Here is a 26,270-nt window from a genome sequence, read left to right as displayed (position 1 = left end):
TATTCCTGAGTCAGAACCTTGCAGCCTCTACTGAGCACTTTCAATCTCAGGAGTCACTCTTTCTGTGTCCACCTCCCACCCCACCCCTCTCAGTATTACTGTGTGGCTCAGTCTGTGTTCAGATAGTGCTTATTATCTTCAGACTCTTTCTGCTGTGGTGCACAGTGCAGTAAATGGGTGCTCCATGATGCCTGGTGCGCAGCTTAACAGGGGTCAGAATCGAGAGAAAGAGCAGGAGAGGCCAGCAAGGGCCCGGGGGACAAGGTCCTTCTAAGCCATAGTGAAGAGTTTGAATTTTGTAAAGCAGTTTAAGAACTCTTGACAATATCAGATTTGTAGGTTTCTTTAAATCCATCTGGCTCTGGTGAGGAGGACAGATTAGAAATGAGCAAGCAAGCCAGAAGCAGAGAGGAAGCTGCAACAGTAATGCTGGTGGCCTGGACTCAGCAGGGGTGGTGAGAAGGGGTCTGCCCCGACAGATGGTGCAGAGGTGGGGTGGACTGGACTGGGGGAAGGGGGGAGAGGAAGAATTAAATACGTTTTTTACATTAGTTTTTCCAAGCCACATCTTTCCCATTCTGTACTTGGGCAGTTTGTTTATTTTAACCTTGATACAGCCTTGATATTTGCTCACCCTGATGTTCCGTTATGTCAGGATTTTTCAGATTTAATCATTTAACTCATTAGTTGTTCTTCTCGGATTTGTATCATGTACCTAATCAACAGACATACATTATAGGTCTTCACCTATCATTAATAACAATACTGATGAGGTGAGAGATTTGGAGGAAGCGTACACCTGAGTGACAAAGGCCAGTTGGGGGATGAGCTACTTTGTTATCAGGAATTAGGTGCATGTCTCCTGGCCCTCTCTGATAAGCTGTGAGGGAACGTACATATAGACCAGGGACCTACATGAGGTTCCCTCCACACTTCCACCCTCTGGATCTATGATGGGCAGGTCCAAAGAACAGGCAGAAAAAGCTGGAATGGCGAGCACATTCTCAGTCCACTGCCCTGTAATAAAAAGCAGCCCAGTGAATACCTCAGACTCTGTCTAGTCAGATTGTCAGGCTTTTCCATCCTTGAAGTAGACCTAGTGAGAGTACAGGGCAGAAGGGCGGGAAGCATTTCTCACCGGTAGAGGTGGGGAGAGAGGGGACATGCACACACAAGTTTTCCTGCCCGTTGGCCAGGCCTGCAGTCAGTTGGATGAGGCCCATTCCCCTCTACCTACTAACACTGTGCCTGTGCCTATGCTTCTGTCTTAGGGCCAGTGAAACAGAAGCTTCTGAAGTGGAACAGAACAGGTTATAGTAACATTCTTTACCAGCCTCACCGGCCTCTAAGATAAAATTTTACTTTCTGTTCCACCTCCCATTCATCTTATCAAGTGTAGCTCCCAGAGATATTAACACAGTAAGCCTAAATGAGACAATGAAGGGTGTCTCCATTTATACATTCTGACACCACTCCCTACCCCCAATTTAAATTCCGAGAAAAAGTCTGATCCAAAAATGTAAATTCTGTATACATTAAAATTCCAAAGGAATTAAAACCTAAAATTCTCTTCTCCCTGTTTTATTTTTCTGCACCATTTAAACCAGGGGGGTACACCAAGAGGCTTGGTAAGGCCTGAGTTCCTCTCATCAGCTGCAGCTTGATGCATCCACCATCATCATCAGAGTGGGCAGAGCAGCTCTAGCAGTTTCTGCATGGTGTCACCTCAACCCAAGGCCACATTCTACTTCTCCAGAGAGACAGTAAAACATGATAGACCCTTGTTAGACCCTTGCCCACAAAGCTCTGTATCACCATCACTGTTTTCAACCCCAGACCATAGCAAGAAACTTAGTGCTATCTAGGGGAAAGAGGGTAAACAAAGACAGCAAGAGAAAAGACTGAAAAACTTCTCTGTTTCAGCTTCTTTAGGGATACCAATACCTAGAGTCCATAACCTGAAAATATAAATCTTAGATTAAACCCCAGTTCCCAAGCATTCTTCTACTAGACTTGAACACCTACTCCTCATCTCCAATCACCCACGGATGACTCCAACACCTGGCTTGCTGCCCCTTTTTTGATTCCTATTTCTGTTTCTATTCTTGGAGGCAAAAGTATGTATGTGGGTGATCCATCTACTCTTGTCTTTCAGCTTCTCAGCCTCCTTAGCCATCCAGTTCCATGGTCAAACCACAACCTTGTCATCCCCCCATATCTGCACTGACTTTGGAATGTCAACATTAGGCATCCCGCCCTGTTACCATCTCCTGTCCTTTCACCTCACTACTTCTCATCTCTTACTCCAGTAATTCTTTGTCCTCATCAGGTCCTTAGATACATTGGTTCCTCCATTTTCTCAATCTCAATCACCCCAGTCATGTCCCCACCTTCCTTCTTACTCTGTTAAGAGTTTTTGTGACTTGTCATTATTATAATCCCTCCCTTGTTAACATCCACTATTCCCTCATGGTCTCTCACTTTCATGGCAAGGTCTCTACCCTATTAAACTCAATTATATGCCTGCATCTGGTATCAGACATTACTGGGAGAAAACGCAAAATGGTGCTGAGTGGTCTCACATTGAATTCGTGACCACAAATCTAATATGTGTAATTAGTGTCACCTACCAATCCTACTACCCTTCCTTCTCTTTCCTCAGACCTTCAACATTCCCTCTTGCCTGTCCCATCACACTCGCACCTTATCCTTTGATCTCATTCTTCTCTAGGAAAGCAGACAAGAATGCTCTTATCTTCTTACCCCCAAGCAGCCAGCCTGGGGCTGGATGAATCTATATCCATTCATCCATTCTCTTGTCTTCTCTCTGGTTGCAGTAGAAAAGTGTTCCTACATTTCTCAGTCCAACTAGCCACTGTGCCCTGGTCCCTTCCTCTCCTCTGTCTTCTCAAGGATGTTGCTGCTCTCATTATCTTCTCTCACCTCCATCTGTAAATAGTTCCCCTCTCTCCTCTATACTCTTATCAGCCTATTGTTACTTTCCTATCTTTAAAAAACAAAGATCTCCTAACCCCACATTTCCTCCCATTTGCCATCCCATTTCTCTGGACCCCTTCCCAGCAAAACTCCTTTAAAAAGCGTTGGCTTTCTCCCCTCACATTCTCTCCTCATCCTGTTCCTTCTAGGCTTGACTCCTCTGGGACTGCTTCAGTCAAGATCACCGGTGACCGTCATCTGCCCAATGCAAAAGTTATTTCTCTTTTCTTGTCTTTCTTGTTCCTTTGTAGCAGCGTGTGAAACCGTCAACACACACTCCTTCCTCCTCAAGACACTTTCTTCCCTTGACTTCGATGATGTCACCCCCTCCCCGCTCACTGGCCTGGCAACTCCTTTGTTATTTCTTTTGTGACCTCCTCCTCCTCTGCATGACCTCTAATCATTGGAGTGTCCAACACTCAGGCCTTAACCCACTTTTGTTCTCTTTTGATACACTATTCCTTGAGGATCTCATCCAACTCTGTGGCTTTAAATACTATCTGTATGTCAGGGACTCTCACATCTATGTCTCTAGACCAGTTACCCCCCATCTTCCCAGTTGTGGACCGGTGTACCCACACAGCTACTTGATATCTTCTCATGGATGTCTGTTAAGAATCTCAAACTTCATATGGCCCAAATAAAATTTGGTCTCCTCCTTTCCCTCATACTGGTTCATCCCACCCTACCCATCTCAGTAAATTGTACCACCTTCCACCCAGATGCTCGAATCAGAATACCTTTATTCCTCTCCTTTTCTCATTCTCCACAACCAGTCTGTCAGTGAGTCCTGATGTATGCTGAGCATATCCACTTCTCTTCAGTGTAACTCCTGTCACCCGCATACAGACCATCATCTCTCACCTGCATCACTGAAGTAGCCTGGCAGCCAGTCTGCCTGCTTCCATTCCCATCCCCTTTTAGTCACTTCTCCACATGGAGGCCAGTGATCCTTTTGAAAGTATAAATCTAATTATATCACTCATTGTCTTAAAATCCTCTTTGGGCTTCCTCATCTTGAGGGAAAATCTACCCATGCATTCAAAATTTAGAAACTTTTCCTGTTGATAATCCAGTCCCAAGACTTGAATTGGGTCCTTCTTCCTCTCCTGTTTCCATTGCTTATTTCAAGTCTCCTAGTTTCCATTTTCCCTCATCCCCGTCTGCCCTCTGTGTACAGAGTGGAGCATAGATTCTGAGGTGAGCCACAGCCTCTACTCCCTGAGGGTCAGGTCCCATATTTGTCACAGCCTTGCATTCCCCACAGGCCTAGTCTCCAGCTCTGTGCTCTCATGTCTCCATCCTCAGCAGGATACCAAGGCATTTTTAGCCCTGGGCGACAGTGGGTACAGCCACTGCTGGCCCCTGCTCTGGATTCTGTTACAGCTCTTTTTGCCATATCCCTCCCCACAGCCATGAGAGGCACCTCAGGAGTCAAGTCCCATTTAAGCCCAACCTGATTTTTCTGTTTGTGTTGTTGGGCCCACCCAGAGGGCTAAATTAAATAAGCCTTCACCTGGCTGAGTAGGGTAATTTCCTGCCATCGGTCCAACATCTGCGATCATCTTATGTGGCTTCTCTTTATTTCATGTCGTCCCTTAAATCCTATCCCCATAAGTTTACCAGGCTTGCTTTCTCTCAGCACACCATACCTGCTTCCCTACAATAGCTGTGTCATCTTGAAATTCACCCTACAACAGCACTGATCTAACTTCTTGGTCCTACCACAGGTAATCATTTTGGCTGGTTGTCCCCATTAGGCAGCCAGAGCAGACATGCTTTCACTGTTGACCAACTCCTTGTCCAGAGTTTGAAGAGGGGACTTTCTTTTTGGCCACACCGCGTGGCTTGTGGGATCTCAGTTCCCAACCAGGAATCAAACCCATGCCCCCTGCAGTAGGAGTGCAGAGTCCCAACCACTGGACCACTGGGGAATTCCCTAAAGAGGGGACTCTTTTTTTTTTTTTTTTAATTTATCTTTATTCTATTTACTTTTTATTTTTGGCTGCGTTGGGTCTTCGTTGCTGTGCGCGGGCTTTCTCTAGTTGCGGCGAGCAGGGGCTACTCTTTGTTGCAGTGCGCGGGGTTCTTATTGCAGTGGCTTCTCTTGTTGCGGAGCACGGGCTCTAGGCGCGTGGGCTTCAGTAGTTGTGGCACTCAGGCTCAGTAGTTGTGGTGCACGGGCTTAGTTGCTCCACGGCATGTGGGATCTTCCCGGAACGGATTGAACCCATGTCCACTGCATTGGCAGGCGGATTCTTAACCACTGCACCACCAGGGAAGCCAAGAGGGGATTCTTGATGGTTCAACTCTGCATCCCTGGGAGTCCTCCTTCCAATCTGTCCCTTTTCTTCTCTGTTATGCCTCTTTTCCTAAATTAAGAAGATCTAAAATGTCTGAAGGCTGTTAAGTGTGGGACCATTAATATTTCCTTTTCTTGCCATAGTGTGATTCTAGCTCCTACACGCTGTTGCTCTTTGTATCTTAGCAGTTCTAATGGTTTTAAAGCCCCAGTCTTTAGTTCTGACTGATAAAACTGTATAAAGGCAGTGTTGGGAAGGAACTGTGGTAACAAAGCTCACTCCACCCACCAAGCCCTGAAAACCAATGTAGTCTCTGTTTAAGGTGAGGCTTAATTAGATTTTTCTAAAGCTGTTCTGGTTGAAGAGAGGGCCCAGAGCTCTGACCCTCAGGGTATCCCCAGGGCTCCTAGTGGGCACACATTGAAAAGCACTGGTCTGTGACATTTCCTTGATCTACCACTTTAATAATCCCGTGTTTTAAAATGAGCTCAGTGTCATTTATAAAGGGGGTAATGAATGATCACACATGAAAAGCAAGAAAAGTCATTAAAATGGACTTTTAATACTGATTTTATTCGGACTGAGAGACTTATCAGTGATTTTATTTTTGTATTTAATTTCCCCAAATCTTTTCTAATGAACATAGAGTACATTTATGGTTGAGTATCTTTATTTATTTATTTATTTTATTTTTGGCTGCATCAGGTCTTCGTTTCTGCACACAGGCTTTCTCTCTAGTTGCGGCAAGCAGGGGCTACTCTTTGTTGCAGTGCGCGGGCTTCTCGTTGTGGCTTCTCTTGTTGCGGAGCGTGGGCTCTAGGCGCGCAGGCTTCAGTAGTTGTGGCTCACGGGCTCTAGAGCGCAAGCTCAGCAGTTGTGACACACAGGCTTAGTTGCTCCGCGGCATGTGGGACCTTCCCAGACCAGGGCTCGAACCCGTGTCCCCTGCATTGGCAGGCAGATTCTTAACCACTACGCCACCAGGGAAGTCCCATATGGTTGAGTATCTTTAAATTGCCAACAGTGAAGTATCTAAGATCTCCCCTAAAATGCTCTAAAGAAAGGACAGCATAACCGTATTTTGTTTTGTTTATGTATTTATACCCTGGCTTGTTCTGCAGACATTAAACGCATTCATTTACCAGATACTTATTGAGAACCTACCAGATGCAGGCAGTGTGCAAGGTGCTGAGAAAACAAAGATGAAAAGAGGCAGCCCCTGCCCGCAAGGAGCTATAGAAGGAACTGAGCCAGGTGCAAGCAGAGACAACAGTAAACCATCTTGTGCTCACTAACAAGGACAAAAAACACAAGAGCTAGCAACTATAACGTGCCACTGCAGATTAAAGAGTTAAAGAGGAGGGACTTACCTGGTGGTGCAGTGGTTAAGAATCCACCTGCCAATGCAGGGGACACGGGTTCAAGCCCTGGTCCGGATCCGTGCGCCACAACTACTGAGCCTGCTCTCTAGAGCCCGCAAGCCACAACTACTGAGCCTGCGTGCCACAACTACTGAAGCCTTCGCACCTAGAGCCCATGCTCCACAACAAGAGAAGCCCATGCACCGCAATGAAGACCCAATGCAGCCAAAAATAAAATTAATTAAAACAAACAGAAAATAGAAGTTACACATTAAAAAAAAAAAAAAGTGTTAAAGAGGAAAGGAATGAAAGCATACCGTGGACTGGGCTTTGGTGAAGCACCATGGCTGGGTGAGAATGTAATTGGGTTCAGTTTTTCTGGGTTAGCGGTCTGACATACATAAGTAACTACAAATATGGGAACACCTCTAAGGAGCAAAGAAAAAGGAATTGGAACAAAGACACTGATTCCTCCTCTCCCTCCACCCTGCCATTGAGTGTTAGATGCAGCTATGAGCTGATGGTCAGAGTTCTTCACAGACCCTGTCAGTGTTGCAAATTAGACTATAAATAATAGCAAAAGGTTAAGTGATGAGTGGACTTAAGTTGTTCAATATGGATGTCCTGCTGAGGATCAGAAGTTAAACTGGAGTGATGTTAAGTAGTAGAAGGACCCTCTGAGTTTTTGACACCTTGGGGAAGAAGTGTGTCGGTGTAAGAAGTGGCTGTGTTGAGAGGAGCAGTCTGCTCACAGGGCAGCCCTGCTTTTACCACACATGGTATTCTGAGCCCCTCACCTCTCCCGTTTGTCCCCCAGGAGAAGTGTGCCCAGTACTGGCCCTCTGATGGACTGGTGTCCTATGGAGACATCACAGTGGAGCTGAAGAAGGAGGAGGAATGTGAGAGCTATACCGTCAGAGACCTCCTGGTCACCAACACCAGGGTAAGATGCCTGGTGGGTGGGCTCCTCCCACAGGGAAAGCAGGGTTGCACCTACCTCTCTGATCCTCCTTCCTCCAAAGGAGAACAAGAGCCGGCAGATCCGGCAGTTCCACTTCCATGGCTGGCCTGAAGTGGGCATCCCCAGTGATGGAAAGGGCATGATCAGCATCATTGCAGCCGTGCAGAAGCAGCAGCAGCAGTCAGGGAACCACCCCATCACCGTGCACTGCAGGTATGCCCACCCCAACCCTCAGGGGGAAAAGAGAGAAAGGCATGGGAGGCAGGCAGAGGGGTGTGATGGGAGCCTGTATCAGACAGTGAGGAAAGCCAGACAAGAGCGGGATGTTGGCGAGCACGTGGCAATCAAGTTTGATGACCAGGACAGGCCCAGATGATAAGAACTTCACACTTTAAGTGCTAGGGAACAGCAGTCCCTAATGTTAAGATATTGGGCAGGGGAGGTGATGCAGAAGGGGAACAGCAGGGGACACTGACAGTGGAGAAGACCAGTTGGGCAACATGGGAATGAGATCTGTTTCCCTAAGAAACACAGGAAAAGAGAAAAGGGCAACTATTTTGAAAACAGTTAGAAGAAAAATGAGCAAGACTATAAACATAGCTGTGAAAAAGAGGAGTCTCCTAGGTTCGAGGCTGGGTAATGGCTGGTGTCACTGACAGAAGAAAGATAGCAAGGGGACCCATGGGGCAGGGGGTGGATTTTGTTTGGGGCACATTGTATGAGATTGCATTTTAGAAAAAATTTTACCTTGAGTTTGTATTGCTTTTATAATTGGGGGAAGGGAATCTCTTTTAAAAGGGAAGGAAGAATATATTTAAAATTCCTACAAATTGGTTTTGAAGATAGAAAAGTGAGCAAAGGAACTTCTAGAAATGTATCCAGTAAATGTTCTTCAAATGGCCAAAATGAAATATGTAATTACAAGAATTGAAGCACTGTTTATAATTGTAAAAGATGGTAGGGACTTCCTTGGCGGTCCAGTGGTTAAGACTCTGGGCTTCCACTGCAGGGGGCACGGGTTCAGTCCCTGGTTGGGGAACTAAGATCTGGCATGCCATGCGGCACAGCCAAAAAAAATTGAAAAAAAGATGGTAAATAATCTAAACATGTATTAATAGGGGACTGGTTCAGTAAGCTCTGATATGTCTCATACTACAGAGCTTCAGATAATTAATTAGAAATCTGTTTGTGTACTGGTATTCAGTAATCCTCTAGATTTATTGCTTAGTGAGAAAAGCAGTGGGAGACAGGGAAAGAATTTGTTTATGTGGGTATATGCATAAATTATCTCTGGAAGGACACACAAGGACCTGATGACATTGGTTGTTTCCCAGGAAGAAACTAAAAGGATGAAGAAGTAGAGTAGGAAGGAGACTTTCCACTGTTTCTGACCTTTTTGAAATTTGAACTATGCTAATTTATTACCCGTACAAAAATAAATCATTTGAAAAAATGTTTTTAAGAAGAAAAAGTGGCAAAGTCCACCATCTAATACAAATGTACAGTAAACATGAAAAGATGCTAATCCTTATTAGCAATATGAGAAATGGGGATGAAAACAGTAAAACATGGCTTTTTGTCCATTGGATTGGCAAATTAAAAGGATTCCTTGAACTACAAAAATAAATACTTCCTTGCCCACACTTTTAAATCTCCCATGCTCCTCTCTCCCTTAGTCACCCTCTCTTGGCAAACCCCAGATTCTCTAGCTACCCTGCACCATGCAGCTGAATATGGCTAAAGAAAAGCACCATGTTACAAGCCTCATTTTACGTTTCTGATGACTTCATCTTTGGCCATTAGTGCTGCCCTGCAGTCCTGCATCTCCCACTGTTCTAGACCAGGGCTAGGCAACCTAGGGCCCAGTGCCAGAGCTTGCCTGCCACATGGTTTTGTGGGGGCCTGCAAGGTAAGACTTGTGTTTACATTAAAAAAAATTTTTTTTTAATCAAAAGAAGAATATTTCATAACGTGAAAATTACATGAAATTTACATTTGTGTTCATATATAAGGTTTTATTGGAACACGGCTATGCTTATATATTATCTGTGGCTGCTGTCCTGCTCCAGCAGCAGTATTGAGACCATTCGTGGTACTCTTACTACCTCACACTGCTGCTCAGCACACAAGAAGCACAGTTGTGCAGTTGTAACTTGACTTTGTCTCTCTTCCCAACAAAACCTAAGATACTTTCTATTTGGCCCTTTACAGAAAAGCCTGCCAGCCTTTGTCCTGGATGATCATTTCATCCTCCTCTCAAACCTCAAACCTCCAATACCTCTCCCATCCTCATATTTAAGAAATGACCATGTTTTCTATCTGCCTAGGAAAAAAGAAGCGATCAGAGAATTTCCACTTGCTCTTAACCACCACAGCTCCCCATCTACCTGCATTAGTGCTGTGGACCCTGCATCCCTCCTGTTCATTGGATGAGTTGTCTGAACTCTCTCTGAAGTCAGCTACATTAGTCCTCTATTGCTGTGTAATAATATTACCACACACTTAGCATCGCAAAACAACACACATTTATCTTGCAGTCTTTGTGGTTAGGAATCTGAGCACATCTTAGCTGAGTCCTGTGCTTCAGGGTCTCAAAAGGCTGCAGTCAAGGTGTTGACCAGATGGGCTGTGGTCCCATCTGAGGCTTGACTGGGGAAGGATCCACTTCTGAGCTCACTTGGTTGTTGGTAGCATTCAGTTCCTTGTGGAATTTTGTATTTTGAAGTTCCTTGCCACATGGTGGACCTTCCCAGCATGGGTGCTTGCTTCTTCCAAACCAACAAAGGAGAGAGTATTTCCTTACAAGACAGACATTATGATCCACGTAACATAATCACATACATGTAATTGTATACGCTCCATCACCCTTGCTGCATTCTGTTGGTTAGAAGTACATCACAAGTCCTGCCCACACTCAAGGGGAGGAGAAGCACACAAGTACGTGAACACCAGGAGGCAGGGATCTTGGGAGTCAAGCTAAAGTCCGCCACACCCACCCTCCACTTGGATACCAGTTCCATCCTCTTTTGTCTCTTCAGGGACCTGACTTCACTATCCTACATCATCAGGTTTTCTTCTGGATACCTACTATCTTCATAAAAATGTGCTATAATTTCTCCCATTTTAATATTTTTAAAACCTTTTGCCTCCAGTTCCCCTCCAGCTACCCTCTATTTCTCTGTTTTCCTTAATTGTAAAATTTCTCAAAATATTTGTTCATACTAACTCTCCAGTTCCTCTCTTCCCAGCCTCTCTTGAGCCCATTTCAGTTAACCCCCCACATAACTCCCTTGCAACTGCCCTGTGAGGGCCGCCTATGACCCTCACATTGCTGAGTCCAGTGATCACTTCCTAACTCATTATCCTTGACTTTCATCAGCATTAGACACAGTTGGTCATTTGGTTCTCTGTGGAATGCTTTCAGCATAGCTTCTCTCCAGGGTTTTTGTCCTCATTGGCTGTTCCTTCTCTGTCTCCTTTGCTAATTCCTCCCCATCTGTGGTCAAGGGCCAAGTCCTTGGACCTCTGTCAACTGACAGTCACTCTCCTAGGTGAACTCATCCAATCTCCTGGCTTAATACCAACTCCCAAATCTTTATCACCAGTTCACCCTCTCCCCTAAACTCCAGATTTATATATCCAGTTACCTACTCAACATTTCCACTTGGGCCTCTTCAGTTTTAAAGGGTTATTTCAGAACTCCCGATCTTTCTTTCCCAGCCTGCTGTTTCACAGCCTTCCCCACATCAAGAAGTGGTTTTTCACTTAACTCAGATAAGAAGCCTGGAACCATTCTTTTTCTCACACATGTACATCTATTCTACCTGCAAAATAATTTCAGAATCAAGTGTTTATCATTCCCTCACCATGGCCCTCTGTCCAAGCCACCATGCTCTCTCCTCAGTAACTATACTGGCCTCACTGGTTTCCCTGCTCCCACCCTTCCTCCTGTAGTTTATTCTCAACACAGCAGCATGAGAGCTCCTTCTAAAACTTCAGTCAGACCACATCACTCCTTTACTCAGAATCCAAACACTGGCTCACAAGGTACGACATGTCTGAGGGCTCCTTGCTCAGGCCAGGCAGGGAGTGCACCGGGGGCCTGGCCTTCTCCCTGAGGGCCCTGACCTTACCCCGCCCACTTCCCTCCCTCCCTCAGATGCAGCTACAGTGGCTTCAGCACCTAGACACACTCCTGCGTCATTCCTGAGATGATCATTTCCAAGGGCCTTGTCCTTACCTTCTCAGGGTCTCTGCTCACATTCCCTGACCACCCTGTTCACAATAGCACTTCTCCCCACACTGCCTAGAACTGCTGTTCTCTTTTTCCTTCTCATACTGCATATCTTATTGTCTGGGGGTACTGCTACCCACCGCAGTCTCTACCACACAGCAGGCACTCAGTAAGGGTCTGGTGATGACACATTGAACAGGTGGACCGTGTCAAGGTGAGAGTCTGGATTCCTGGGATTTAGGAAGAAAATGAGCAGCATGGAAAAGAATCAGCAACCATATACCAGTGCAGAGGGGCAGGAAAGAAGGGGCCAGAACTCTTGACATGAATGAGCAGCAGGCCAGGGCCCCCCAGGCCTGTTTTTGTTTTTTGGCTGCGCCACACAGCATGTGGGATCTTAGTTCCTCAACCAGGGATCGAACCCGTGCCCTTGGCATTGGTAGTGTGGGGTCCTAACCACTGGACTGCCAGGGGATTCCCCCACCCCCACCCCAACCCCGGCTTGTTTGTAGGTGGACAGCAAAGCCTCAGTGCTGGGGGTGGGGGTGAGGTTCTTCACCACTGCGCAACGAGTGAGCCCCTCAGCAAGCAGAATGGGTCGTGTGAGAAGGGCAGCAGGGGTGCACCCACCTCCCCAGAGCTGTGTGAGCTCCTGTGCCCACCCCGAGCAGTTCCACTGGATGATTGACCTTCCCTGGAGCACCAGCCTCGGCCTTTATCTGCTCATTGTCACTGTCACTCGCCTCCTTGGCACAGGGAGCCATTGCAGATGTGATAAGTGTATCTGCTTTGTTACAGTGCGGGGGCAGGACGGACAGGGACCTTCTGTGCCCTAAGCACAGTCCTGGAACGGGTGAAAGCAGAGGGGATTTTGGATGTCTTCCAGACCGTCAAGAGCCTGCGGCTGCAGAGGCCACACATGGTCCAGACACTGGTATGCTGCCCTGCATGTTTATCCATGCCACCACACCATCTGCAGCTCCTCTGCCAAAGCCACCTCAGGGGGGAGGCTCTTTTGAGGGGCCCATCTGATAGTCAGAAGACTGTGTAACCACAGACTCATCCTTCCTCAAGGTGCCTCAGACAAACAAAATGAGCTTTGGGAGGCAGGAGAGCAGTGGGGGCATAACCTAGCCCCACACCAGTAAGAGATGCAAGTGGCCTCTGTGAAGGCTAGAAGAGGGTGCCCAGGTGCCCCATGGGGCTCTTCACTTCTCCATGGGTCCAAGGTGGGGAAGACTCAGGAGTACCTCCTCTCCTCAGGCTCCCTTTCAACAGGTCTCCTGACAGCCTAGATGACCAGTAACCACTGAGTATGTGGACAGACATGAGCTCATGTCTGACCTCTGCAGGCCTAGGACCGCCATCTGCATGTCCAGTCTCTTCTATCTGTAGAAGGTAGCTGCACTCAGCCCAGAGGGGAATGCTGTCAGAACTCTGGCAGGCAGCTCAGGGCTCAGGTGGAAATACAAAAACATTCATTTCCTCTTAATTTTCCATTTTTTTAAAAATGGGTTTGTCAGGAGCTGCAGGTACATTTTTCTCTTCAGTAACTACCCTGGCCTTTTCCCCCACCTTTCACTCTGCAGGAACAGTATGAGTTCTGCTACAAGGTGGTGCAGGAATATATTGATGCGTTCTCAGATTACGCCAACTTCAAGTGAGAAGCGATGAGGCCCCGTGGACAGGAGAATTGCCTTTAATATTTTGTAATATTCTGTTTTGTTAATATACCCAAAATTGTGTATATATCTTACAACTGTTTTAGAAATTGGTACATAGGCTTCTATTACCTGTTAGGTGGAGATTTTATATGTAAATGTGTTAGTACTGATAGTCCTTTTTCCAATGTTTTATTGGGGAATTAAATAGTGTGATGTTTGGATTGATATCATGAAATCCTCTGCCTGGAAATTGGGCTCTATTGTTCTTTGGTTTATACATCTTTTCCTAAAGAAGAAACACAAAACTCATTCCAGGTAGCTAGGCATTAACTAAGAAAAAAAGCACAAAGTTATCAGAGCTCTTGAGGAAATTGGTTGTCCCAGTGCCCCCAGTTAAGACCACTGTCCCCTCCCTGCTCTGTAAATAATCTCTCCCCTTTCCACCCTTGCCCACCTTCTCGTACCGCCTACATCCCACCATGGCGAGTAGAGGGACCAGAGTGGTATCTCTGGCACCACACTAGGGATTATCAGGTAATAAAAGCTTTGACTCCCTGAGGAAACGTCTCTCCCTTTGTCTGGGGTGGGGCAGTCATACCAGGGCTGGGGTTCTCCTGGGCCACTCCCATCCCTGCCGTTACTGTTCTGTCTTAGCTGGCTGCAGAGAGGGCACAGTCTCCCTGGCTCCTTCTTTCCAACAAACACAGCCCCTCTAGCTCTTAGGTAGTTATCAGGACCCTTCTTTCACTCCCAGCATATCTTTGGTGCAGTGGTCCTAGCCAGCCTTGCTCCCTGGGGAAGATGGCCAGGGTCCTCACTGCTTCCCCAAGTACAGAGGCATGGAGGAGAGAGGGGTGGCTTGGCTTTCAGCTTTGAGTCAATTTGACCTCTCCAGTCCTTGGTGCTTTGCTGCAAAACTATCTGGATCATGTCGCTCTGTCCAGAGCAAGTGTTTATATCTACACTTATTGTGTTAAACCGCTTCCATTTCCTTTCATATCTGTCCTCATTTCCAGGACTTTTATGTGGAAGTGCCTCAGATCCAGAGGCCAGGATGGTGGGAGTCTTAGATCCCAACTCGAAATTGAGCCTAACATGTTAGACAGAGTGTCTTAAATAAGGTGGATGTTCATTTATTTTTCATGTTAACAGTCTACCCAGTCCAGAGACCCAGTATCCTCCATCTCATGGTCCCAGTGTCCCTTAGGATGTTGTTCTTATCCTCATGGTTGAGGTCACTGTCTTTTCCCATGGAGAAGCAAAAAGAGCTTGGGCAAACAATTTCATTTTTAAAGACATGAAGCAAAAGTTGCACTTTTCACTTCCACTCATACCCCATTGGCTAAAACCTAGTCATAAGACCACACTGAGCTACAAAGGGTGCTGGGAAATGTGGTCTTTAGTTGAGAGCACAGCTGGGAGGGTGTGTCTGTTCATGGCCTCCTTTCTTCATGATCAGCCCAACACAGGAACAGGAGAGGAAACTGGTTGCCATGACTGTCAGTGCAGGGCTGAGAGAACCTTGCAGCCCTCGGGGCCTTTCTTAAGGATCAGGGGCCAGGGGCACCTCGGGGCTGCCAGGAGTGAGAGGTGGCACCCCCATCTGGCCCATGGAGGCATGCACAGAGATCACCGCTGCCGTGCTTGCTGGAGGAGGTAGGACTTGAACTGGACCTGCGGGTTATTGGAAGTTTAGATGAGCGAAAGGAGGAAAGATCAGCGGAGCAGCATTACAGAGGGCCTCAGGTTCCAGGCAAGCAAAGACGCAGTGGCTCCAAGATAGAAGCCACGTTCTGCACCACATATTCAGGGTGTATGCACGAAGCCCAGGCGCCACGACAGACCACCTTCTGGAAGGTTGCAAGGGGTGAAGTCGTGTAAGTCAGTAGGTGTACTCTGGTCCTTCTGTAGGAACCAAGGAACTGTAAGGGGCGATAAACTCAAAAGTCAGGAGGTTTAAAAGAAGCATGGATAAATTAAGCAAAGACAGAATCTAAAGAATTTCTGGTGAGGGGTGCCATGCTTGGAAAGGAAACCCTGTCTCTTTGCAAGCTACCTATTGGTGCCTCTGTGTAACCATGTCCAGGCAGATGGAGGCGGGCAAGCCGTGGGTCAGCAAGCCATGCAACGAACATACCCCCTGGTTGCTAAACAGACATCTTCAAGCAGGAATTATCCCAGCTCTTTGCTTCCTTCTCTCCCTCAGCTTATAGGTATGGCTCATCACTCCCTCTTCACCTCTTTCTTTTCCTGTATTATTCAGAGCTCACATGGTGTCAGGAGACATAAACCCGACAGGCTCAAAGGGAAGTGTATTGAGGCTCACATGGCACAATTGTGTGGGAAGGGGAGAGGAGATTGCTTCATCTAGTGCCCACTCCTCAGCCAGTCAGCTGTGACTGTGCCCACTGCACACCCAAACTTCTGGGGCCTGCCACACTTGCAGAGACCTCACTTCATCAAATTTTCTCTGTCCTGGGTTTTCCTTCATCCTCTACCCCCACCTGCCCAATATGCTCGTCTTTCATTTAAAAGAAGAAAAAGCAAGCACTTCCCCCATGCCTAAGTTCTTCCATTCCCGCGTATTCCTTCCTTACCCTTTCATCCTCAGTGCTGAGCCCCAGGGATCCACTGTCTCCCTGTCCACTAGCACCCCGCTTGGTGTAATGACTGCCTCCTGACTTTTATCCTCACTCTGTAGCTTTTCCTCCACAGCCCCCTTCCTCAGAGGTCAGGCATTCCTGCAGTCTGTGTGGTGTGGACCCTCAGCCCTCCTCCAGCCCTGAGCTCCTGGTCCACACACCCCGCTTCCTACTGTGATTCCACAGGGTGGCCCAGAGGCACCAGTCTCGGGCTCTGCACACCCAGCGGTTTGCCCAGTCGCCAAAGCCCACTGCCCTTTTGTTCAGCCTCCAGCATTCTCTGCCCCCACCCACCCCGTCCCAGCCCTACTCCCACTGAGCACCAAACCCACAGGCCTGCTCCCCCCACAGATCCCCCCGTAGTTCTTGTGTTAGCTCTTCTCCATTTTGTCTCTTACCCTAGAGCACCCACTGCAGCCCTATTGCTGAGACTAGCTAACTCCATCCTTCACCCAGACCACCTGCTCAGGGGGTGTGCCCCTCTGTGCTCCTACAGCACCTGAGCATTCAACTCAAAACCTCTGCTTTCCCAACTGATTACAGCAGCCCCCAGACTGGAATAATGTGGCCTCAGGGCTGAGTGTGAGCTAGAGCTCAGTGCTGAACAAATGGCTTTCTGTGTCCTGCTGAGAGGGATACAAGGATGAATTCCAGAGTTTATAATCTGGAAGGGGAAAGCAAATATTCCTGAAAGGCGAAGTATGTGGCCAGAAAGAAAGGGAAGCTTTCCCCTGGGAAGCTTGTTCTTGTTTGGATTTTTCAGGAAAAACCACAAATTACAGAAAAAATAAAGGCACCCCATTCCTTTTTTAAAATAAACACCAGGGCCTTTGAATAAAACATTCTGTAAACCCAAACCAGAACTAAGCTAGTTTACTGAACTCGAAGATTTGTTTTCACTAAACCACAAAGCAAATGTTTTCCTAAAATTTACTTGGTTAACCAATACATAAAGGGACAAAATCTGTTTCCCAAAACAGTTTAACTGATCATACGGTCCAAATATTCATTTCAGGTAAGTCAGTTTGGAAATTCACCCATGCCCTTCTGCCAGGGCAGCTGAAGTCGAGGTGCCCATGATGTCATCTCCCCCATCTCTGCCACAGAATTTGACACACCTGCTCTCCCAGTGACCAGCCACTGCGATGCCCAGCCTGACCCTGCCCTCGCACTTGCTGTTCAAATTGCTGTCCAAAGGCGGAGATTGGCTAACCCTATAAGTTGGCCTCTGCCCCCCAGAGGCTGGTGGCTGGCAGCGGAAAGCTGAGCTGATGCAGACTAAGGCGGGAGCCGTTTCTGGCATTCCAGGGGCTGTGCCCAAATCCGTGAATGGTCCTGGACCAAGTACAGGATGAGGAGGGGTTGGAACCTTGAGGGACAAAATTATTCCTACCACCTTTGGATAGGCCCACAAAGGCTGCACTGCCCCCTTAACTGGGCCCCCTGTCAGGGACCTGCTTGGAGGAGAGAGAGGCCACCTGTGGGGTAGCTATGCCCCACCCAAACCTACTTCCACCTGGAGTGACCCAGTCCTGGTGCCCAGGTGTGTGGATGAGGACCATCCCACCCAACCCATTTTACAAGTGGGCAAACAAGCCCTCAGGAAGAGTGGTCATAGCTCTCCCCAGACTTCTTAACAGGCTGCTGGGCTCCTCACTCTTAGGCCCCCACTTTTTTACCAGAGAAAGCCCTGAGCTGGGTGGGACTCAGGGAGACCCCAGGCATTGCCTCTCTTAGGGCCATAATTTGCTGTGTCAGAGAGGGCTGTGAGGGCTTTCTAGACCTAAGGGCAGGAGCTTGAGAATGCAGCTAGGGAAGTGGCTAGATGAGACTTCAGGGGCATAGGCCAGGCTGAAGCAGGAGTCCTGTGACTTCAGATCCCTGGGAAGACGGAAGAAGGAGGCATCTGTCTGGTGACCCCAGGACCAGCAGCTGAACATACACTGGGAAGGGAAGAGAGTTGGTGGCGAGCTGCCACCCGTCCCCTCTTTGAGACATCATTGGAGTCTGTGGGCCCAGAGCAGTGGGTGGAACTACCTGAGCAATAAATCTTGGGTCTGGCTGCCTGGGCTCCACTGCTGCCTGGAGGAGCCACCTCAAAGGAGCCACTTCATCCACAGCTCTCCCTCAGTGAGTGAAAAGGCTGCCCTCCCCAGGGCTGGGGCTCCGGGATGGAGCTCTATTCTGGGTGCATGGTACACTGCTCCTCTTCCCCCTCCCAAGTCCCTCTACCCCTGACCCATGCCCAGAAAAGCCCCCTTTCCCTCATCTCTCCCCAACAACACTATTCCTGTGCCTGCTGCCCCTAGCGTGGGAGGGACAAGGGGTAGAAACCCTTGCCCCTGTAACCACCACACATCCATTCCACATCCCCAACTGCCATGGAAGAGAGATAGCAACCCACAGGGAAAAGGAGCTGAGGGCCTGCCAATAACATCCCCCAGCACTGGGTGCCCCAGATGCCCCCACACTGCTGCCTGTCTCTTGAACAACTCCTCTGTTCCCCTCTCCAACCTTCTCTCACTTCTGGGATCCCTGAGGGAAGAAAGGGTAGTCCTGCCCTACTGGGGAAGGCCCTCAACTGGCAAAGCGGGGAGCCTCTGTGCCCCAGGGGTTCTGGGAGGTGGCTAGTTGCCAGGAGCCCTCAGGGTCCAGACCCCTGTAGTCCTGGTATAAGGAGCAATAGCAGAAGAGAGAAGAACATGAGGAGACACTGAAGCTGCCCCTGCAACGCCAGTTGTCCAAGGGGACCCCGGAGGAAGAGGAAGGGGGTACGGATGGGAGCACTCCTTGAGTGCTGTCCACTGTCCATGGGAGCAGCCCTGCCATGGCCAGCTTTGGGCTAGGCCTCCTGGTGCTGCTGCTGACCACCCACCCTGAACCCTCGAAGGCTCAGCACTGGTCCCACAGCTTGCACCCTGAAGGAAAGCAAGCCTCCAGCTCACTCCATGACCCCCAACATACTCCTGGGCCCCCAGGTGAGTTGAAGGGTCTCCCCAGCCTAAGTGAGAAGAAGAAGGTGCTGGCTGGGGCTCTTTCATCTACCTCAAGCCTTGGGTGGAGGTGGGGAGGGCAGGCTGCAGCCTCAGTTCCCTTCTAAGGAAGGGTTCTGGGCACTGCAGCTCACAGCCCAGGCCAAATTGTCCCCAACCTCCCAAGCGATGTTCTGGCTCCCCATAAGGACAGTGTGCCCAGGGAAAGTAGGACCATGGCCCGGTGGCTCCTCTGCAGGAAGCAGCACCTGGTGCAGACACTGCTGGTAAGTAGAGTGAAAGGCCCCCAGCGTTGGCCACTAGGGGCCAGCTAAGAACTGGCTGGGGGTGAGGGGGAATGATACACCACTGAGTTATTTATTTTTGGCTGCCTTGGGTCTTTTTTGCTGTGTGCGGGATTCCTCTAGTTGCGGCGAAGGGGGGCTACTCTTCATTGCAGTGCGCAGGCTTCTCACTGTGGTGGCTTCTCGTTGCGGAGCACAGGCTCTAGGCGCACGGGCCTCAGTAGTTGTGGCACATGGGCTCAGTAGTTGTGGCTCGCGGGCTCTAGAGCGCAGGCTCAGTAGTTGTGGCTCGCGGGCTTAGCTGCTCCGCAGCATGTGGGATCTTCCCGGACCAGGGCTCGAACCCGTGTCCCCTGCACTGGCAGGCGGATTCTTAACCACTGCGCCACCAGGGAAGCCCCAATCCTAGACAATTTATGATGAAATACTATGTTAGATTAAAGTAAAAGATTAGAAGTCACTAGTGGACTAGAAGGAGGTACTAAAAACCTCCATAAATAAGACAGTGGCGGCTGTGAAGTCCCCTAGGCTTCTAGACAGCCAAGTGAAGCCAATGTGGCTCAAGGTGGGCAGGCCCACAGCCAGTGGAAAGAGGTGAGGGGTGCGACCTCACACTCCGCAGTACGGCCCCGATAACCAGGTGGTCATTGATACGTGCACTGGGAATGACTCAGTGATTGCAGAGCTCCCCAAGGCCAATAGCAGAAGATAGGTGTAGGGAGATGGTTTATTATTTTGCAAATTGTATTTTAAAGTGCACCATGGGAGCACGATAACTAAAGGAGAAAGCGTAAATTCCTATAAGGCAAGACCTTATCGCCTAATTTCAGTCGGTGTGAGCTCCGGTTTTTAGATATCAGGTGGGCAACGCCCGTTAGCACAATGAGCTAGAGAACCCGCAGGCTGGGTCTTCTAGGAGGCTAGGGGGCGTCCGCAGGACGTGGGAGCCGCAACACCGGCCGTCGGCCAATCCTGCGCAGCGAGGCCAAGCCGGGAGGCGAGGGAAGAGGAGGGGGAGGGTAAGGCCGCAGCTCGGCGGTCAGGTGACCAGAGCGTCCGGGGGAATGATCGCCCCCTCCTCCCGCAGACCCGACCCCGAGCGCCGCGCCCCGCTGCCCTCCAGTAAAGGTGTGAGGTCCCTGAAGTTGTTGCATCCTTTGTCCCCTCTCTCTCCATTGAGACCCTTCCCCGGGTGGGGGCTGGAGGGATGCAGGTCGGAACCCGGCCCCGCAGAGAGGACACAGCCAGGTTCCGGGGGGCGGGGGCGGACGCAAATGTTAGCGGGCAACAGAGGGTGGGGGCGGAGCCCGCGGACTACGCGTCCCGTGGTGCCCCGCGGCCACTTCCGGGCCCCCGTAATGCCCTGCGGCGTGCCGGACGCTGGGCGGTCTGGCAATGTTTCGCACGCTGAGCTCCCGGGGCGCGCGGCCCATGGGTCGGCCCCCAGCCCCGTTTCTGCTCCCGGTGCGCTGCCGCAAGACCCGCCACGACCCGCCGGCCAAGTCCAAGGTCGGGCGCGTGGCGACCCCCCCTGCTGTGGATCCTGCGGAATTCTTCGTGCTGACGGAGCGTTACCGTCAGTACCGCCAGACGGTGCGCGCCCTCAGGTGTGTGTGACGGAGGGGGAGGCGGTGCCGTCGGGCGTGTGTGTTAGGGCGGGCGGGCGAAGAGAGTGCCGACCTTGGGCGCGTCTCCGTCCAGGCTGGAGTTCGTGTCTGAGGTGCGCAAGAAGGTGCACGAGGCCCGGGCCGGGGTCCTGGCAGAGCGCAAGGCACTGGAGGACGCCGCTGAGCACCGCGAGCTGATGGCCTGGAACCAGGCGGAGAACCAGCGGCTGGGCGAGCTGCGGTGAGTGGGGCGGGAGGCGGGGCGGGGCCGCCTTGCCGGCCCGGAGACACCCAGCCACGCTCAACCTCGGCCTCTCACTCCTCCCAGGATGGCCAGGCTGCGGCAGGAGGCGCGGGAGCAGGAGCGGCGGCAGGCGGAGGAGGAGGCCCAGCAGGCCCGAGAGGCGCAGGCTTGGGCGCAGCTCAAGGAGCGTGAAGTGCTGCAGCTGCAGGTGGGCCGTGTCTCCAGAGGGTGGGGCTGCAGGCCGCGAACTCCGCCGGTGCCGCGAGTCCTGCGCGCAGCCAGGTGGGGGAGGTGGGGCCCGGCTACATGCAGAGGGAAGAGAGTAGCCTTGAGTCTTGACACGGGGTTAGCAAGTGAGGATTTGGAAGAGGAGGCGTGCAGGGAGAGTGCCTGTCAGGCGTGAAGACCCGGAGGTGAGAGTTGACACTGCAGTGTTCACGTGGCTAGCCGCTGTCTGTGAGACTGGCCCCCGCGTTCCCCAAGGAGTTTATATTTTGCCGTGAGGGTGGGAAAGTCACCGAAGGGTTTAAACATTTTGGCCTGGGATGGCAGGTGTGAGACTTAAAAGCAGGGAGACCAGTTAGAAGTGATCCAACGAGAATGAATGAGGCTTGAGTTAAAGTAATAGAGGGAGAAGGACAGTTTGAGAGACATTGAGAGATCTAGGCAATATTGAGAGACTGATTCCACCCAGTGAATTGTCACAGCTGGTGTGTCTGGGTTTTGGCCGAAGTGTCCAGGGGAGGATTGTCTAAGAGAACTGAATGTGGCAAAGCTGCCTGATGTTCTTCCACTGGAAGGTCAGCGGGGTGCTCAGAGAAGACCTGGGCTGCAGACATCTTTCCCCCAGGAGAGCTGGAGCCCCTCCCTCAGTGGGCTAAAGGCTAGCAGGCATGTTCTGAGGGCTCCCATTCAGCTGGCCTTCTCTCTTCCAATAGGAGGAGGCAAAAAACTTCATCACCCGAGAGAACCTGGAGGCGCGGGTGGAAGAAGCGTTGGACTCCCCCAAGAGCTACAATTGGGCCATCACCAGAGAGGGGCTGGTGGTCAGGCCACAGCACAAGGGCTCCTGAGGGCCCAGTAAGGACAGTGCCCACCCAGGGACCGTGGGGGTGGGGGGATTGGGCCTGATCTGGAATAAAGCAGTTGTTTCTTATTAAGGAGGAGGCTCTACCTATTCCAGTGCAGCCTTCACTTTTGGGCCTCAGCACCCACCAGTTGGTCAGAAACTCCACACACACAGTGCCCTGTTCTGCACCCATGTACAACTCTTAGCAAAACACCAGACCTTAGAAGTTTCCATCTCACAGAGGAGCATAGTCCCCTCGGCAGCCAGGTCATCTCCTGAGTATCCTCAAGGTCAGTGGTTGGCATATTGCAGTCCTTGGGCCAAATCTGACCTATTGCTTCTTTTTATAAATAAAGTGTATTGGAACACAGCCACAGCTATTCATTGACTGCTTTCACACTACAATGGCAGAGATGAGCAGGTGCAACAGAGACCTTATGACTTGCAAAGTCTAAAATATTGTTATGTGCCTTTTTAAATTGAAATATAGTTGATTTACAATGTTTTGTTAGTTTCAGGTGTACAGCAGAGTGATTCAGTTATACATCTATTTTTTAGATTCCTTTCCATTATAGGTTATTACAAGATAATATAGTTCTCTGTGCTGTACAGTAGGCCCTTGCTGGTTATCTGTTTTATATATAGTAATGTGTATATTTTAATCCCAAACTCCTAATTTAGCGCCCCCCCCCCATTATATGACTTTTTTTTTTTTGGAGGGCTGCACCATGCGGCATGCAGAACTTCCCCTACCAGGGATCAGACCTGTGCCTCCTGCAGTGGAAGTGCAGAGTCTTAACCACTGGACCACCAGGGAAGTCCTATATGACTTCTTACAGAAAAAGTTTGTTGACCCCTGATCTAGGGCTTTCAGGCTCTAGCAAGGAGCAGGTATCACCCAGTAACTGAGCCACAAAGTAGCCATTGGCCAAAGACCTGCTTCTGCTTGACCCTGAGTTTTGCTGGCCAGGGTCTGGTGTGCCCAAAACACAGAAGGCAAGAAGACCCCATTTCTTCTGGTGGCCCTCTCCACCCTTGGCCTCGGTGACCCACATTTACCCTGGCAGTGCCAGCTTCGTTGGACCACACACCAGATTGGTGCTGGCAGAGGCTTGATTGACCTTTATAAGGTCAGTGTGGCTTGTCAAGCACTTGGAGCAAACCAGAAATGCTTGTGATTAAAGTTCACAAGGTTGGGGACTTCCCTGGTGGTCCAGTGGGTAAAACTCTGTGCTCCCAATGGAGGGGGCCCAGGTTCAATCCCTGGTTGGGAATCTAGATCCTGCATGCATGCCACAGCTAAGAGTCCGCATGCCACAACTAAAGGATCCCGCAGGCCTCAACTAAGACCCGGTGCAGCCTAAATAAATAAATATTAAAATAAAATAAAGTTCACAAGGTTGAATAAGTGAGCATACAGATCCACAGCCCCTACTCAGGTGCAGGCCCTCCAAGAACATCCAGGGTGAGGAAGAGACATGTTTCTCTGAGCCAGAGCTTATGTCCCTTTGCCACCATTCACTGAACTTTGCCTAGATACCACCAGAGGAAAAAACAAAACAGAATCCTTGCTTCTTTCCCTAATTCCCATGTTGTAGATAGGACCTGAGACCCTCAAGAAATGAAAACCTTTTAGGGAATATGGGCAATCCCTCACGTTCAGGTAGGGAAGCAGGTAATAGAGATGCAAGCAAAGGGCCATGATTATCATAGTGCCTAGGACACAGTCCCCATCAGGGTATTGCATCCCTGAGGGCAATGGCCTCCCTCCTCAGGCTGGTAATAGCTCTCCTCTGGCACTGAGCCCAGGCACAGCACAGTGGAGTCCTGGATTTCAGGTGCTCAGCGTAATTTCTAGGGTGAGAGCTGATGGGCACACATTGTGGGCCATGGATTATGCCCACAGCCTTGGGCTTTGTTATGGTGAGGAGTGGGCCATCTGGTCCCCTGCAGAGGAAGCCTTTGGTGAGCTTTCACATGGGACATTGAGCCTGTTTGGGAAAGTCCCTGCTCCTCTATCAGGATCCAGACAAGCCATCTGTCTTCAGGTACAGGAGACAGTGTCATACCTTCTTGAAACTCTGTCTTTGGGCAGTTTTTCCTTCACTGGTGTCCTGCATGGGGCTATAATTCCTTAGCATTCATTGCTGATAGCAGCATGTCATGCAGAGCTACCTGTAAACCAAGCATGAACATTTTTGTTCTCCACCCACAGCCATCTTACTGGTTTTGGCACAAATAGGCAGTTTAGTAACTTCAGGGTTAATTCAAGCCTAATGCCATCTGTACCTGCATTTAATGGATTTTAAAGTGCTGCTAGGTGCACACGTAAGCTGTCAGATCATACCCAGTCCAGGTTGCAGAGTTATGTGGTGTCCCATGGAAGAATGCCTAATCTCCAGTAGAACCCTAATAGTTAACCTGATGGGCAGTCTTGCTCAGAAACACCAGGGTCTCTTCTGATTCTTACCTCAAGTTCCAAATACGGTTTGGATCTGCTACAGACAACGTGAGCTTGTACCTCCTAGAGAGAATCTTCTCTTGCTCAAGGCCCCACTTAGTAGTAGATTTGAGGGCTACCCAATAAATGCATTTGGAGCACAATACCCAAATGTAAATGCTTTCACCAAAATTTGAAGAGGCCTACCGTGCTTTGTGTACAATAGGGTAGAGAGGATGGGGACAAGTAGAATTTGTGTTTCACTTGTTGGGAGAGGTATGCTGACCCCCAAGAACTTGGTTGAGTGAGCACTTTTTTCCCAGGATTTATGTCCCCAGTCAAGCATAGATGTTTTGGGAAGTTCCGTGGTTTTCCAGTGGTTAGGACTCGGCACTTTCACTGCTGTGGCACAGGTTCAATCCCTGGTTGGGCAGCTAAGATCCTGCAAGCCCCTGCAAGCCTCGTGGTATGGCCAGAAAAAAAAAAGCATAGGTGTTTTACCAAAACACGCAGGATTCTTGCCACTTCCAGTTCTCTAGGAAAGCAGCATGACATCAGCGAAGTGGACCACCATTATGTCCTTGGGGTGGGTGGTCAGGGTCTTGAGGATTGGACTGTGCAGAGTTATTCACCTCTTGGGCTGGGTTGTGGTGATATACTGCTGCCAGGGCAAGGCATACTGCTAGTAGTAGTCCAGGTGGACAGAAAAGAATGTATTTGCCACGTGAATGGGTGCCGGGTGCCTCTGTCCCGTCAAGGAGACCACCTAGACCTCAGTAAGCCTAAAGTCATTCCCCATATTTCTGCAGTATACTTCAAATTTTCTGTGTGTATCCAATGTTCCCTGAAATCTTTGGGAAATTTCCCCCTGAACTTAACCCTGTGGTTATTTTCCTGACACAAGTACAGAAGTGAAATGGATACCTAGGAAGCAAGCCTAGTTGACTGCTAAAATGAGGGCAATTCTGAATTCTGGCAGGAAGAGTCAAGCTTGGAACTCTTTTTTCCTTCCCAAATAGGAAATCAAAAGCGATATTTGCAATCCCAAATCCTGAGACAAACAGGCATTTCTCCTGAGGGGTGCTTCGATGATTATTTCCTCAGTGCAGGTAAATGCATAAGCCATGAATGTGAACATCCATGTCTGGGTAAATTCATAGTGCAGTTTACAAAGCCTTGAGATCAAGAACCTGTAAGGAAGAACACCATACTGCCACGGGGCCCAATAAAGTGACATAAAGAAAGGCAGAGCTGCATAAGCCCCACCCTCACCAGTACTCTACAGTGGCTCTGTGGGTCACTGATATCTAATAATCTTCCACCATTCTTTGGGCATTTTCCCTCGCTGAGGGAAATGTTATGTTCACACTCATTTTTTTAATGCTGGCTCATGCAGGAGAAAATGGTCTGAGAGTGGGACTTTGTGTCTGGGAAACCCATAACTGAGGTATAAACGTCAACCGTGACTATT

At 49.5% G+C, this 26,270-nt stretch overlaps 3 protein-coding genes across 6 annotated transcripts in view; all 3 read left to right on the top strand.

Annotated features, from left to right (window-relative positions):
- The window catches only part of PTPRA (protein tyrosine phosphatase receptor type A), a 187,936-nt gene extending 174,191 nt beyond the window's left edge, over positions 1-13,745 (top strand). For all 4 annotated transcript variants that reach the window (XM_057529228.1, XM_057529224.1, XM_057529225.1 and 1 more), the window contains 4 exons: positions 7,479-7,604; positions 7,684-7,835; positions 12,655-12,790; positions 13,446-13,745. In XM_057529228.1, the coding sequence (XP_057385211.1) occupies positions 7,479-7,604; positions 7,684-7,835; positions 12,655-12,790; positions 13,446-13,520 (489 nt within the window). In that variant the 3' untranslated portion in view covers positions 13,521-13,745. The remainder of the gene's footprint in view (positions 1-7,478; positions 7,605-7,683; positions 7,836-12,654; positions 12,791-13,445) is intronic.
- Positions 13,746-18,989: 5,244 nt separating this feature from the next.
- Positions 18,990-20,151, top strand: LOC103020677 (progonadoliberin-2). Its single transcript, XM_007195899.1, has 3 exons — positions 18,990-19,140; positions 19,285-19,421; positions 20,062-20,151. Exons 1-3 carry the CDS (start codon positions 18,990-18,992, stop codon positions 20,149-20,151), a joined length of 378 nt encoding a protein of 125 aa, XP_007195961.1.
- A 631-nt stretch (positions 20,152-20,782) lies between these two features.
- On the top strand, positions 20,783-22,729 carry MRPS26 (mitochondrial ribosomal protein S26). Its single transcript, XM_007195832.2, has 4 exons — positions 20,783-21,046; positions 21,141-21,287; positions 21,375-21,498; positions 22,229-22,729. Exons 1-4 carry the CDS (start codon positions 20,835-20,837, stop codon positions 22,361-22,363), a joined length of 618 nt encoding a protein of 205 aa, XP_007195894.2. The 5' UTR covers positions 20,783-20,834; the 3' UTR covers positions 22,364-22,729.
- Positions 22,730-26,270: the final 3,541 nt, after the last annotated feature.

The sequence above is a fragment of the Balaenoptera acutorostrata genome, chromosome 15, assembly GCF_949987535.1.
Source record: "Balaenoptera acutorostrata chromosome 15, mBalAcu1.1, whole genome shotgun sequence".
NCBI classification, from domain to species: domain Eukaryota; kingdom Metazoa; phylum Chordata; class Mammalia; order Artiodactyla; family Balaenopteridae; genus Balaenoptera; species Balaenoptera acutorostrata.
The sequence above is the reverse complement of the archived record's forward strand: the minus strand, read 5'-3'. Positions and strand labels throughout refer to the sequence as shown.